The sequence below is a fragment of the Bos mutus genome, chromosome 2 (assembly GCF_027580195.1).
Source record: "Bos mutus isolate GX-2022 chromosome 2, NWIPB_WYAK_1.1, whole genome shotgun sequence".
Classification (NCBI taxonomy): domain Eukaryota; kingdom Metazoa; phylum Chordata; class Mammalia; order Artiodactyla; family Bovidae; genus Bos; species Bos mutus.
Window position 1 is genome coordinate 79,956,753 of NC_091618.1, and position 13,958 is coordinate 79,970,710.

At 34.5% G+C, this 13,958-nt stretch overlaps 1 protein-coding gene across 1 annotated transcript in view; it reads right to left on the reverse strand.

Moving 5' to 3' along the window:
* The window catches only part of LRP1B (LDL receptor related protein 1B), a 1,793,119-nt gene that overhangs the window by 892,005 nt on the left and 887,156 nt on the right, over positions 1-13,958 (reverse strand). Inside the window, exons 12-13 of the mRNA XM_070360639.1 lie at positions 8,439-8,658; positions 6,916-7,105 (exon numbers count right to left, since the gene is read on the reverse strand). Of these exons, the coding sequence (XP_070216740.1) occupies positions 6,916-7,105; positions 8,439-8,658 (410 nt within the window). The remainder of the gene's footprint in view (positions 1-6,915; positions 7,106-8,438; positions 8,659-13,958) is intronic.

A 13,958-nucleotide genomic window follows, 5' to 3' on the forward strand; every position in this document is an offset into this window, starting at 1 on the left:
TTCAGTCCCTGGGTTGGGAAGATGCCCTGGAGAAAGGGAATGGCAATCCACTCCAGTATTCTTGCCTGGGAAATCCCATGGAGAGGGAAGCCTGGAAGGCTACAGTCCATGAGGTTGAAAAGAGTCAGACACAACTGAGTGACCAACACCAAACAGAAAGCAAACAAACACTGGGGAGATGGGAGGGATTTTCCTTCCTCTTTTACAAGGAGTAAACTGGCATGTCAGTGCATTGAGGAAACAAGGAATGCAGGCTGCCTGTGAAGGCTCAAAAATGAGCAGCCTCACTGGCTTCGGGAGAACGTACAATACACAAGGGTAAAGTGGTGTCTCGGGAGGAAACAGCCGAGGCACTGAAGAGACATCGGTTGCTATCAATAAAGCAGGCTTGAAGGGAAATTCATAATGGTATTATTCATGAACATATGTGAGACACCCTTGGAGACTCAGATAAAACTGAGGTACATTTTTGAAGAGGCTGGAGAATCTGTTCTATAAAGGTGTACATCAAAGTAAAATTTAGGTTGTCATCATTTTGACGCTATTCATTCCCACAAGTTGGAAAGGTGAGGAAGAAAGTCTCTTTTTGAGATACATAGGTGTAGACCAGCAGCCCAACTGGCAGTGTAAATGCCAGGATCATTTTACACTATGTATACACCTTGCATTTTCCAAGGTATCAATAAATAACATTTCAATTACATCAGAATATTTTACTCAAACATTCAAAATTAAGAGTTTTAATTACTGGGAGACATATAGTCAATAATATGATGATTAAAACTGTATTGGCAGTTAAAGTTCAAGTGCCAAAAATGTGACAAAAGTGACAGACTAGGCCATTATGCTTTGGGCTTCAGGGGTTAGATGTGAAGAGTATTAATAAATGAGCTAAAAAACTTGAAAGATTGCTATATGCAATCTATATTTAACTCACTCCCATAGATTATCATTGTGTCCTCAGATCAGAAAAAAAATTAAAGTGTATAATTATTTTTTTCTCATTATTCTGAGAAGTAAATTTAATTTGCAATGTTTATAAAAATTAAATATATATATATATATATATATACATTTATATATATTTTTTTTAAAGCTAAGGAAATTAAATTCAGTTCAGGTTTTTTTCAACAGGGAATAAAGAACATTTTTAGGCAACTTCCAGATTTAGTCATATTTATTCCAAGACAATGGAATGAACATATAATACTTCATAGGATGCATAGGTGTTCTGTCTACACTATGCACATTTTGTACAGGATTAAATTATATAGTGAATATTTTAGTAACATACAGAATCTAGAAAATGAGAATTAACTCAAAATATTTTAAGAAGTATATGAATAATATACAGCAGTAAGAAAAGAAGAAAGTACTAAAAACAATATTATGCTATATTTTCCTACCAAAAATATATGCTGAAAGTCATACTCTTTAATTCAACAGCATGATTCATACTTACTATTGCTATTGAATATAAAATTTAAGTATTTAGAAATAAATTACTATATTCAAGATTTAAAGTATATTCATTTTCTGTGAGTACAGTATATTAAAAGAGAGAAATTGGTATTTGTACTGTCATGATAGAAATTCAAAATCTAAATTAGTTTGAATAATTCCATATCTCATTAGAAACTGCTTAGAATGTTTTTATTTTAGTTATATCCCAATTTTTTTTTAATTTATCACTTAAACATATTCCAGATAGGATTTATATAATACTGAAATGTTAATACCTTGCAAAAGTAGTTATATAAAAATATTTTCTTGAAAACATGACTGACTACAAAGAGCAGTAAAATCTTTACACATAAATATCAATAAAAGTGTTCATTAACATATTGATAGCTTTCATTTTGAATATAATTCATCAATCCCAGGGTTAGTTACCTTGCTGCTAAGTCACTTCAGTCGTGTCCAACTCTGTGCGACCCCATAGACAGCAGCCCACCAGGCACCCTGTCCCTGGAATTCTCCAGGCAAGAACACTGGAGTGGGTTGTCAAGTGAAGTCGCTCAGTTGTGTCCGACCCTCAGCGACCCCATGGACTGCAGCCCACCAGGCTCCTCCGTCCATAGGACTTTCCAGGCAAGAGTACTGGAGTGGGGTGCCATTGCCCTCTCTACACTTTTATTTTAATTTAAGTTTATAATAAAATTATAAAGATAGGTTTCATCTCATTGTGGGTGAAACTACTGAAGACCTAAAGAATTAAATGACTTCTCTAATATTTAGAAAAAATATATAAATAATCATTATAAAAGTAAGGATTTAGAGCACAAATTATTATTTATTTCCAGGTAATTCATATTATTTCTTTTTTTTCATATATTTTCCAAATGAATAGAAATAAGAATTTATATTAATCTAAAATTTATGCTCCTATACTCTGACTTGTTTATATATGACAAAATAAAATTAGATCAATAAGGGTCAGAAAAATAACTGAAAACAACAAACTAAAATTCTAGATTAAGTCATTTAGGAAGTTCTTTTAAAAAAATGAAATATGCAAGGAAAATAAATGCCAAATAGTTTTTTAAATGAAGTTTAAGGTAAGGTCTGTCTGGACCAAAAACATTACCTTTTTTCCTCAATCTAATAATTAGGAGAAGTAGGATTCTTCTGTCCCTTACAGTGTCTGTCACAGACTGTGTAAGTGAATGAATGAAACTTACAGTTAGCAAGTTGAATGACAGAAACAGTTATTTGTGTGTGTAGAAACAAGGTACAAGTATGTGGACAGATATGTCTGTTGTAACAAGATAAAGTATCTTGTTTCTATGTGAGTAAGAATATATATAATCTGTGCTACATAATTTGCATTTTAAGGCAGATTAAAGATATATTTTTAAAGGTGTATCTGATATACTAGTGCTTTATAGTCTAAGATTGTTGAATCCTCAATTCTATAAATGTGTAGTCCAGGGACTCTTTATATTAAAAAATAATTTAATAAAAATTTTAATAATAAAATTACAATGATTAAAAAAAACATGTCCCTTTCCCATATCTAAAAATATAGTAGCTATACAATTTTAACAAATTAAAATGGCTACATAAATGAATCATATAAAACTCTTTTGTGGTCAGATAAACTTGAATTTGAACCCTGGCTCCTTGTTTTCTGAGGAGAATGGCTACATTTGCCTGACTCTTGGATTTCTCATATGTATACTATAAATTAATAGGACTTATATTAAATGTCTTCAGTGAGATTTAAATAAGAATATTTAGCCCACTTACTGGTAGTTATAATTACAGTTAATAATTAGTAAATTTCATAACCCCATCATGGATCACAGCCTTGTCATGGTGAAGAGTATTGACGACTCCTCAGATAATTACTAGAGCCAGCAGGCTTTCAGAAGTGGAGAGAGGGGAATATCAATTCTGGACTCATTTTTAGTGCCTTTAGGATTTGAAACTTCTTGGTCAAGAAGCACCAGTTAGAACTAGACATGGAATAATTGACTGGTTCAAAATTGGGAGGGGAGTATGAAACGGCTGTATAGTGTCAGCTGCTATTTAACTGATATTCAGAGCACTATATCACGGAAAATGCCCAGCTAGATGAATCGCAAGTTGGAATCAAGACTTCTGGGAGAAATATCAACAACCTCAGACAGGCAAATGATACCTTCTAATGGAAGAAAGTGAATAGGAACTAATGAGCCTCTTGATGAGGGTGAAAGAGGAGAGTAAAAAATCTGGCTTAAAACTGAACATTCAAAAAACTAAATCATGGCATCTGATCCCATCTGTGACTGCAGCCATGAAATTAAAAGATGCTTACTCCTTGGAAGGAAAGTTATGACCAACCTAGACAGCATATTAAAAAGCAGAGACATTACTTTGCCAACAAAGGTCCCTCTAGTCAAGGTTATGGTTTTTCCAGTGGTCATGTATGGATGTGAGAGTTGGACTATAAAGAAAGCTGAGCACCAAAGAACTGATGCTTTTGAACTGTGGTGTTGAAGAAGACTCTTGAGAGTCCCTTGGACTGCAAGGAGATCCAACCAGTCCATCCTAAAGGAGATCAGTCCTGAGTGTTCATAGGAAGGACTGATGTTGAACTGAAACTCCAATACTTTGGCCACCTGATGCAAAGAGCTGACTCATTTGAAAAGACCCTGATGCTGGGAAAGATTGAGGGCAGGTAGAGAAGGGGACAACAGAGGATGAGATGGTTGAATGGTATCACCGACTCGATGGACATGCATTTGGGTAAACTCGGGAGTGGGTGATAGATGGGGAAGCCTGGTATGCTGCAGCCCATGGGGTTGCAAAGAGTCAGACACAACTGAGCAACTGAACTAAACTGAACTTCATGGCAAACAGATGGGGAAAAAGTGGAAGTGGTAATAGATTTTAGTTTCTTGGCCTCCAAAATCATTGTGGACAGTGACTGCAGCCATGAAAGTAAAGATAGTCAAAGTTATGTTTTTTCCAGTGGTTATGTATGGATGTGAGAGCTGAACCATAAAGAAGACTGAGCGCTGAAGAATGGATGCTTTCAAATTTTGATGTTGGAGAAGACTGTTGAGCTTCCCTTGGACTGCAAGGAGGTCAAATCAGTCAACCCTAAAGAAATCAACCCTGAATATTCTTTGGAAGGACTGTTGCTGACGCTCCAATACTTTGGCCACCTGATGTGCAGAGCCGACTCATTGAAAAAGTCTCTGATGCTGGGAAAGATTGAGGGCATGAGAAGGGAGCAGCAGAGGATGAGATAGTTAGATAGCATCACTGACTCAATGGCCATGAATTTGAGCAAACTCTGAGAGATAGTAGGGCTTCCCAGGTGGCATGGTGGTAAAGAATCTGCCTGTCAATGCAGAAGATACAAGAGACACGGGTTCAATCCCTGGATTGGGAAAATCCCCTGGAGTAGGAAATGGAACCTATTTGAGTATTCTTGCGTGGAAAATTCCATGGACAGAAGAGCCTGGTGGGCTACAGTCTAAACTGTTAGAAATAATCAAATGTGACTTAATGACTAAACAACAACAAATTTCATATATTTATCATAGAAGCTGATCTATTACTTTTAATTTGATATGGGAAATTATTCATCAACATTTTTAAGAATATTGTCCTTAAGTAATGATGCCATTCTCTAAACATGCAGGAAATATAAGTGCACTTCTGAAACTAGATAATAAAAAGCTAAAAAAGTGTTAGTTTTATGTAATTGCTATACTTTCTATGAATTATTTTAGGAGAGGGTTATAAAATTGTTCTAGATAGCTAATGTAAATGAAAAGGAAAGAAAGCTTTTCAATTAAATGAGAAGAAACAATTTGATATGATAAAAACATTTTGACCATAAGCCCCTCAAAATTACTCAGAAATTAATTCCTAAATGTAACTTTCTGTTTAGTATGATTATATATCTATTGTTCTGAGATTAATTGGCATATTACCAAGTAATTTGATAGAGTTTTTCCTGATTACCAATTTTCTAACACCGAGTCTAAAAGTTTGGTTGTGGCATTGATAGCATTCCTAAATATTTTTCATGGTGTTCCTGTGGTTGTGTGTGTGTGTGTGATATTAGCTATCATCTGTGTATTTATATGCATGTACTTATAGGCATATATATGAATACTATATGTAAATATACTCTATACTATAAATATAAGCTTTTTCTTTTATATTAGATATATGGAACAATTTTATAACCCTCTCTTTAAATACCTCATAGTATATACAGTCATATACTGTAGAAAAACAAGGTATAAAGCTATATAAGATCAGCTTATTTTCTTCCATGAAGAATTAATGATATGCACGACATGGTTTTCTATTCAATTACAAGTTTATTTTCAAAAAGGTCTATCAAGAGTATTTAATCAAAATTTATATGCCACTGATTATTATGTTTCTAAATATTTATTAATATTTAATATTCAAAAGATGCAAAGATAAATCTCACTGAAAGAAAAATGTAACATGATAACATGTTTACATTTGAACACCAGAGAACATTTTGTTTCATAATCTGACCACTTTAATCAATGTAGAAAAAGGTAGCAAATATTTAGATTCAAAGTAGGTTATCTAATTTCAATGTCTATTGACCAAAAAAGATGTTGACCAGGCATCATTTCTACATTCTATTGTCTGCTCTTGGTAATAAACTCAAAGTATTGATTATTTCTCCTAAGTTAATGAAAAATAATCAATCAATTTGGCTGAACACATATTCTCAATAAGACAATACCCTGAGTCATACAGCAAATTCCCACTGGCTATTATTTTACATATAGTAATGTATATGTTTAAACGTTATTCTCTTTGTTACCTAAATTCTGAGTAATTCTGTTTGTGGATAGCCTAATAAATATTAATAACTCATGCAGATTAAAAATATAAAAATCTTTTCTGATTTAATAAGACATGAATATCAGAGTAGATCATTTCACTTTCATAACATCTATAATAATTTAATATACCTCAAATGTATATGAATTGATCAGATAAATATACTGATATTTTTAAAAATACTATTATCCTTATATTATACATATATATATTTTAACATTTTCCCACAATGTTGCTTCCACACTGAAAGTTTTTCCACTTCTTACAATACTGACTCTTTGAAAACATTGAGGATTTTTACTTTAACAGCCTTCTCCAGTATAAATGACATGAAAAAGGAAGTATCTGGAAAAATCCTTGAACTTCACTCTAATAAAATTCCCAGAGTTACTCACTCAGGATATTTTGAACAATAAATAATAAATTTTTATGGTAACAAAGGCTAAGATTTGATTGACTTTGGAGTGACTAAACACCTTTTATCACAAAACTTCAGCAACACTGCCAAAATAAAATCTTTATGCAACCTCTGTGAAGTACTATTATATGTAAAACTCAGATGCAATTTTACATGGTTTTTAATACCTTGTTGCTTTCGTGGATCATAAATCTGAAGCCCAAACAAGGGTGGTCTTTCACGCCTCAGTAATGTCACCTCATTAGTTATCAAATCTAGTTGAAAAATGGAACCATTCATATAATCAGTCCAGAACACATAATTCCCATGATGCGACAGTCCAAAAGGATGGTTCAACTCTTTCCCACTGTAAACAATCTGTAAAATATAAACACATTGTGAAAAATCAGAACTGACTTTAGAAACATAACCAAATATTTAGAGAGAATACTCAAATAAGTAGAACAATGATCTAACTAAAAACTTTTCTCTCAGTATGTCTGAAAAATGGATTTCACAATGTGAGCATATTTTCCTGTTTTTAGGACATGTTATTTGAAGGAGACCATTTACATTGCATCCATTTCAATTCTCTCATACACAAAATTATACATATGGTCAAGAAATACAAACGATAAAATAACTTTGATACTCTTCCTTATCTCTTTTCTTATGATGTTTCAGTAAGATATTCTGGGATAGAAATTGATCTGAGTAATTAGTGGCATTATATATCTTGCAATATTGCTCATCCAATAGCCAAGGGATACAACATGGTCTTATAACACTGAGAGTGGATGGAAGGTATTGATTTAATACTTCTTAAGCCTGTAACATTAGGTTAAATGCAAATCAATCTTACTTATTTGGGGAAAGACATTTAAAGCATTGTTAGAGTTAACCAATGATTGAAATAGTCTTAACTGATTAATGCACTACATTTCTCAAATAGAATCTTTAGGAGATAGGCTTGGTCAATTGTGCAAACACCCTTTCGAAAAAAAGAAGGAAGTATATTGTCAAAGGAAACATTTTGGTAATTTCTCATATTCCATTTTCTTACTATTTAACTAAATATTGAAGCCATTCATAAGGCTATATGTGCTGAGGTGACTGACTATAGGAGAGAATATAGAGGTGATATTTTGCCAATGTTGCCTCTCTCACACAGTCAATGGCGTCCTCCATTTCACAGAATTATTTCAAAATCATTTTGCAATGATTCTACCAAAAGAAGTAAGAAGATGTTGATATTTATTCACATCCATGGGCTCGAAATTCAGTCTACTCTTGTATTCCAATTCCCATGTTATGAAGTTCTTTATTTGAGTAAGTGAATTATAATAACTTTGTCACAATACGTAGGCTAAATTTCAGCTTCAAATACTTGAAGATACTTGAACCAAATTGAGTTGGTTTGTCCTAGCAAACATCAATACTGTGGAAATACCATTTTCAAACAGCTCTGATATCCTAAGAGATTCTTTTAGAAATCCCACAAATCCTGGCATACCACAGTGAGCTGGGCCTGGTCTCCCGGAGGCAAGTGCCAGCTGCACTGCTTAATGCTCAGCCTCCTTCAGCCACCCCACAGAGACTACTGGCAGCTACCTCAGAGGGGTAAAAATAAACTTGAAAGTATTTTTAACACAACACAACAGGGCTCTGCGAAAGAAGCCCGTGGGTTAAAACAGCAGCATTTGTCTTTTACCTTCCTGTGAGTTCCATTCAAAAACACTTTCTCAATATGATCATAATAGGCGTCACACCAGTATAATGTGTGGGTGTGAAAGTCCAGAGTTAAACCGTTTGGCCAAAGCATCTTTGAAGTCACAAAAATCTGCCGGTTGAAGCCATCCATCCAGGCCTTCTCGATCCTTCCCACGCTGTCATCTATTTCATCTTCCTCCCAGTCTGTCCAATACATCCAGCTAAGACGTGAAAAACCAGAGTGCATGTGTTATCTCAGTCAGCTGCCAGTATAGTGGGATGCTACCTCAGGTTTGGCAGCTCCACAGAAATTAATTACATCCTGATTTTTTCTCCTATCTAAATGCTTATCTGCCCAAAGGAGGAGGTAGCTGTGAAATACTCAGGGAAGTTAAGATTGGTGCAGTGGGGTGGGATGGGGGGCGGGGGGAGGCGCAAATGGGAGGGGACACACACACACATATAATTGACTGATTCCTGTTGTTGTAAGGCCCAACACCACTGTAAAGCAATCATCCTTCAATTAAAAATTAAACAAAAATTGTGAAGTAAAGCCAGTCCAAGTAGACACATTTCAGAAAACCCGCAACCCCTACTATTGTACTTACTAGACTTGTTTATTCATTAACCTATCAGTAAGTGCCAAATATTGATTCCTTTTTTTTTTTTGGTATTGATACCAAGATTGTGAAATGACTCTTGAGGCATTGCTATTTTTAAATGTCCACTTATAAAACATATAATCAATTATATGATTAAATAGTAGATTGGCATGACAATGATAGCACAGTTAATGATCTACTCCAGACATTATTTAAGCCCAGATAAATTATTATTATTTTTCAAGACAAGCAGTTGGATTGTCTTAGTTCTAAAGGGCACAGGCATACTGGGTTTGTTTGGCCAGGTCTAATTTGTCTTCCTGATGCAAATTATCTATGCTTTATTGCTGCTTATTATTACCCCCCAAACCCACAGAAGATGATTGAGCTGCACATAAGTTTAATAACAGCAGGTTGACTGACCTTGAGAGTTTGAGCTTTAATTTCTATCTCAAACAAAAGCGTCTGCCTTTAAAAACAAATCTTTTGTGTAAGCTATAACAGTGGGAGAGGGGGTTTTGAGCTAATGTTCCAACTGCCTCATGAATAAGGTTAAAACCCTCCACATGTGTTGTACTTTTAGGGGTCATGTGAAAGTTCCTGAGTTACTAATTAAAGTGTAGGGTTTAATTCTGTCATCTTATATACAACTTTATAAAGCTTCAAAGCTTTTCTAAGCTGCTAACCTTGGAAGTGCCCTTATTAAATACCTTTGCCTCTCACATGTTCTGGATTTTAAAGAATTTCTGAGGTAATTTTAGACAAATCTGTGTTCATGACTAAAATTCTTACCATGATCTAAGCAAGCAGAATGGGGACAGCTAAGGATATAACATACCATCCACTCGTTTATGTCAATTAAACTCTTTTTAAATTCTTTTAACAATTTATAATTATGCTGATATTCCTTTTTAGACCTGAGTAAATATATTTAGATTGGTGACTTTAGCAAGTCAAAATGCTAAAGTCAAAATGATTTTTTTCTAATCGTAGAAAAAAACATGGCATTATGCTTAGTTTGTATCATGCCTATTGAAGTGACTTTATTACTTGGACAAATTAGGAATAAACAGAAGATTCATTTGCTCTAGTCCAGTACTAGTTAGGTAAAACTACTTGACTTTAACTATATAAATCAATTGTGTACAAGAAGTAGAAAACTTTTTCATCTATATTGATATCTTTCATGAAATTTTAAACAGTTAATCATAACCCAAATCACACATATATGAGTGTGCAAACATACACATAAACACACACACACACACACACACACACAAGATAATTCTTGATAGCCTGGTGGTGGTGGTTTAGTCCCTAAGTCGTGTCTGATTCTTGTGACCCTATGAATTGTAGCCTGCCAGGCTCCTCAGTCCATGAAGATTTTTTAGGCAAGAACACTAGAGTGGGTAGCCATTTCCTTCTCTGACCCAGGTATCAAACCCATTTCTCTGGCATGGCAGGCAGATTCTTTACTTACTGACCTACGAGGGAAGCCTAACATATTTTATATTGAATTACTATTTGAAAAACAGAATTGTTTGTGATACGATCCATTATCTGAGATTATTTTTAATCAAACAAAATATAAGAAAAACAAAACTTAAATAAGTGATGCCTATCTGACAAAAATGGGTCCTCCCCGCTGGCTCAGTGGTAAAAGAATTCACCTGCATTGCAAGAGATGCAGGAAACGTGGGTTTGATGACTGGCTCAGGAAGCTCCCCTAAAGATGGAAATGACAACCCACTCCAGTATTCTTGCCTGGAGAATCCGTGGACTGAGGGGCATTGCAGGCTACAGTCTATAGGGTCACAAAGAGTCAGACATGACTGAAGGGACTGAGCACACACACTCAGCACATCTGACAGAAACTAGATATGTGATCATTACCTACCCATTTCATTATCTGATTAACAGTTATATTGTGAAGCCATATAATCATTATCAAAGATGATCATTCAAAAACACACAAAATGGAAAAACCTATAAAATAAGCCAAGCCCCTCCTCCAGGGGATCTTCCCAACCCAGGGATGGAACCCAGGTCTCCCACTTTGCAGGTGGATTCTTTACTGTCGAACCACCAGGGAAGCCCATAAAATAAGCAGGAGCTAACAAATATTTTTATAGGTTGGACTTGGGGTATCCCTCAAATAAAAATTAAGTTAAGCTGTCCTTTCTTATTACAAGAAAGAATATACCTCTATTTTTCAAGACCTGGTCAAATGCAATTTCTTAATGAAGTCTATCCCTAGCCTCTCTCAAAATTAGCCCTTTTTTCTGTTTCCCAGTGACAGTTCTTAGTTATTTTATAGAATTTATAGCATTTATACCTTGTATTGATTTTGATGGTGTTGCATGTCTGATAATTCTATTTTTAAATGTTCAAATAATTATGGGCAGGACTTATTCCTTGTTCATATTTATACTCTGTAACATTAAACTTGGTTTTGTTGACATTAATCATGTCTCCAATTTAAACTGTATTATCTGATGGTCAATCCCCCAAAATTTAAATCTGTAAGATTTTCTGTCATGGAATTAAAATAAATTTTACTGTTTTAAAACTTGATTGAGTTGATGAGATGATATCTAGCTTTTAACTAGAGGATGTGGTGCTCTTACTTAAGACAGGGTTATAGAAAATCCTGATTGGAGGGATATATGCATTGTTTTTGCATTTATCTTTTCTTAGAGACAATGTTTTGAGAAATCAGAACTGGAGGTATAAGTTTCTAAGTTATTGGTGTAAATTACGAAATGTGAAATGTTTGGAAGAGGGGGAGTTAATCTGGAGCTATCATCTTGAGGAACAGTCCATCATAATTAATTCCTCCCATTTTGACAACTGTTGAGCCCTGTCAATCCTATTCTTTCACTGTCTCCTGTCTCAATGCTCACATTTCTATTGGTATTACAAATGCTACCATCTGTCTTTCATCACTTTTCAAAGGGAATTCCCGATGGGTTGTTTCTCATAGAGCTGTCATATGCCTTTCACTTGTCTTCCTAAATCATGAATTGAAAAAAGTGTGATTTTTATCTTCAAAACCTTCTAATTATTTTGTTGTCAGCAAAATAAGTTAAAGCTTTTAATTACGACATTGAAGATTTCTGCATAGTTCTAGTCTCACCTTCTGCTATGTTCCTTCACATGTGCCCGGCTCTAGCCTTAACAAACTCATCTCACCTCAAAATCACCACTAACTCCCCCTGCTTCCAAACAAGTACTCATATTGTCCCTCAGAGTACAGTGACTAACCTATGACCCCAAACTCTAAGCTCCTGAGGAAATTCATTTGGAAATCCTTTCCATCCTCTAAAGTTCAATTCTGAACTTTAAAACTTCAAAAATCTTTTAAAATCTCGGTAAATTTCCAAAGAGTATGCATTTAATTCTACTTTAATTTATAGGTAAATTGTGTGCTGTGTGTGTGTGTTTGTATCTGGGGTGTGTGTGTGTGTGTTTACACCAAGCACACTGCTTTATAACATCCTTGAAGACATTTATCGCCTTACTGATTTCTATTTATCTATACAGTAGTTACTTAACAATGTATTTTAATAAACAAATAAATGAATAAATCCTTTACTAATTCTATAATTGGTTCAGAAGCTTTTGATAAGAACAGTTCTGAACAGAGTAATTTTTGTTAATAGGCTATTATGGCAGAGAATATCTGTGATGCTTTCTTGTGTACAGCTGCAAAAGGTATTATGGTAGAAAAAATATGAATAAATCAGCTTTTTCTGAAAATGTTTTGCTTATAATTATATTATGCTATTTAAAATAGAGCTTATCAAACTTAAATCACATCTTCGTTTAAAAAAAAAAAAGCTTATATTACAGTCAAGCAATTATTTGGATACAAATTCAAATGGTCCTATTTCTACTTGTCTTCCCATCCATTCACCACAGAATAGTAAGATTAGTTTGCTTTTTTAATATAAATTGATGATATCACAACTCTGTTTTACACTTGCACTGAAGAACAAAGTTCTCATCACGGTACCCAAGGCCCTGCTTTCCTTACGATTGTATCTTCAGTCACTTTCCCAGTTGCCATCCACAACCAGCCCCAACTGTCTTCACTGCAGTTCCTCTAGCCACTGAAAATCTTCAGCTGCACCATTTTCTTGATCTGAACTCTTTCCTCACTCTCCATGGCTTGTTCCTTCTCTAAACAAAGTTTCAACTTAAATAATGGCACCGTAAAGAGGCTTTTCAGCAAACCTATTTAAACAGTTTTCTGTTAGCTCCTTCACCTTAACATGCTTGTTTGACTCCATTTCTTTGGTTTCTAGAAGTTACATTAATTGTTCATTAGGTACTTATTTACTGTTGCATCTCCCCATTCCCTTCATGTAACACAAAATGCTTCATGAGGGCTAAGACTATGCCTGTTTTGTTAACTACTGTAGTTCTAGTGCAGCACTCTGAGCATAGTACGTTTTTATAGGAAAAATGTGTGTATACATGTATACACATATGTACACACATATACATACATACATATATACGTGCTCATGTCTGTTTTTTAGGTTGGTGTATGATAACAATATTCTATTTAAAAATCTGATGAGAGAAGTAGAAGACTCATTCTTTGCAGCATTAGAGGCAAACATAGGATTAGCTGGTAGATAGGTTCTACAGGGATGCAGAAATTGACTTAATGAAAAGAAAAAATGTCATATCAGATTTGTCCCTAAATGTTTTGAATCATGTGTTTACATGCTGTAGGTTTCAAATCTAAACTGGATGCTTGCCTCTTAGGAATGTTTAAAATGGATTCCTGAATCTGAAGAAAGAGATGGGACTAGGGACCTGAATTTCCTTCCAAATCATCTGGTTCCATAATCTCTGCTCAGTGTAATCTCCCTGAGTACCTGAAAAAGCCTTTAATTCTATTGGAAAAT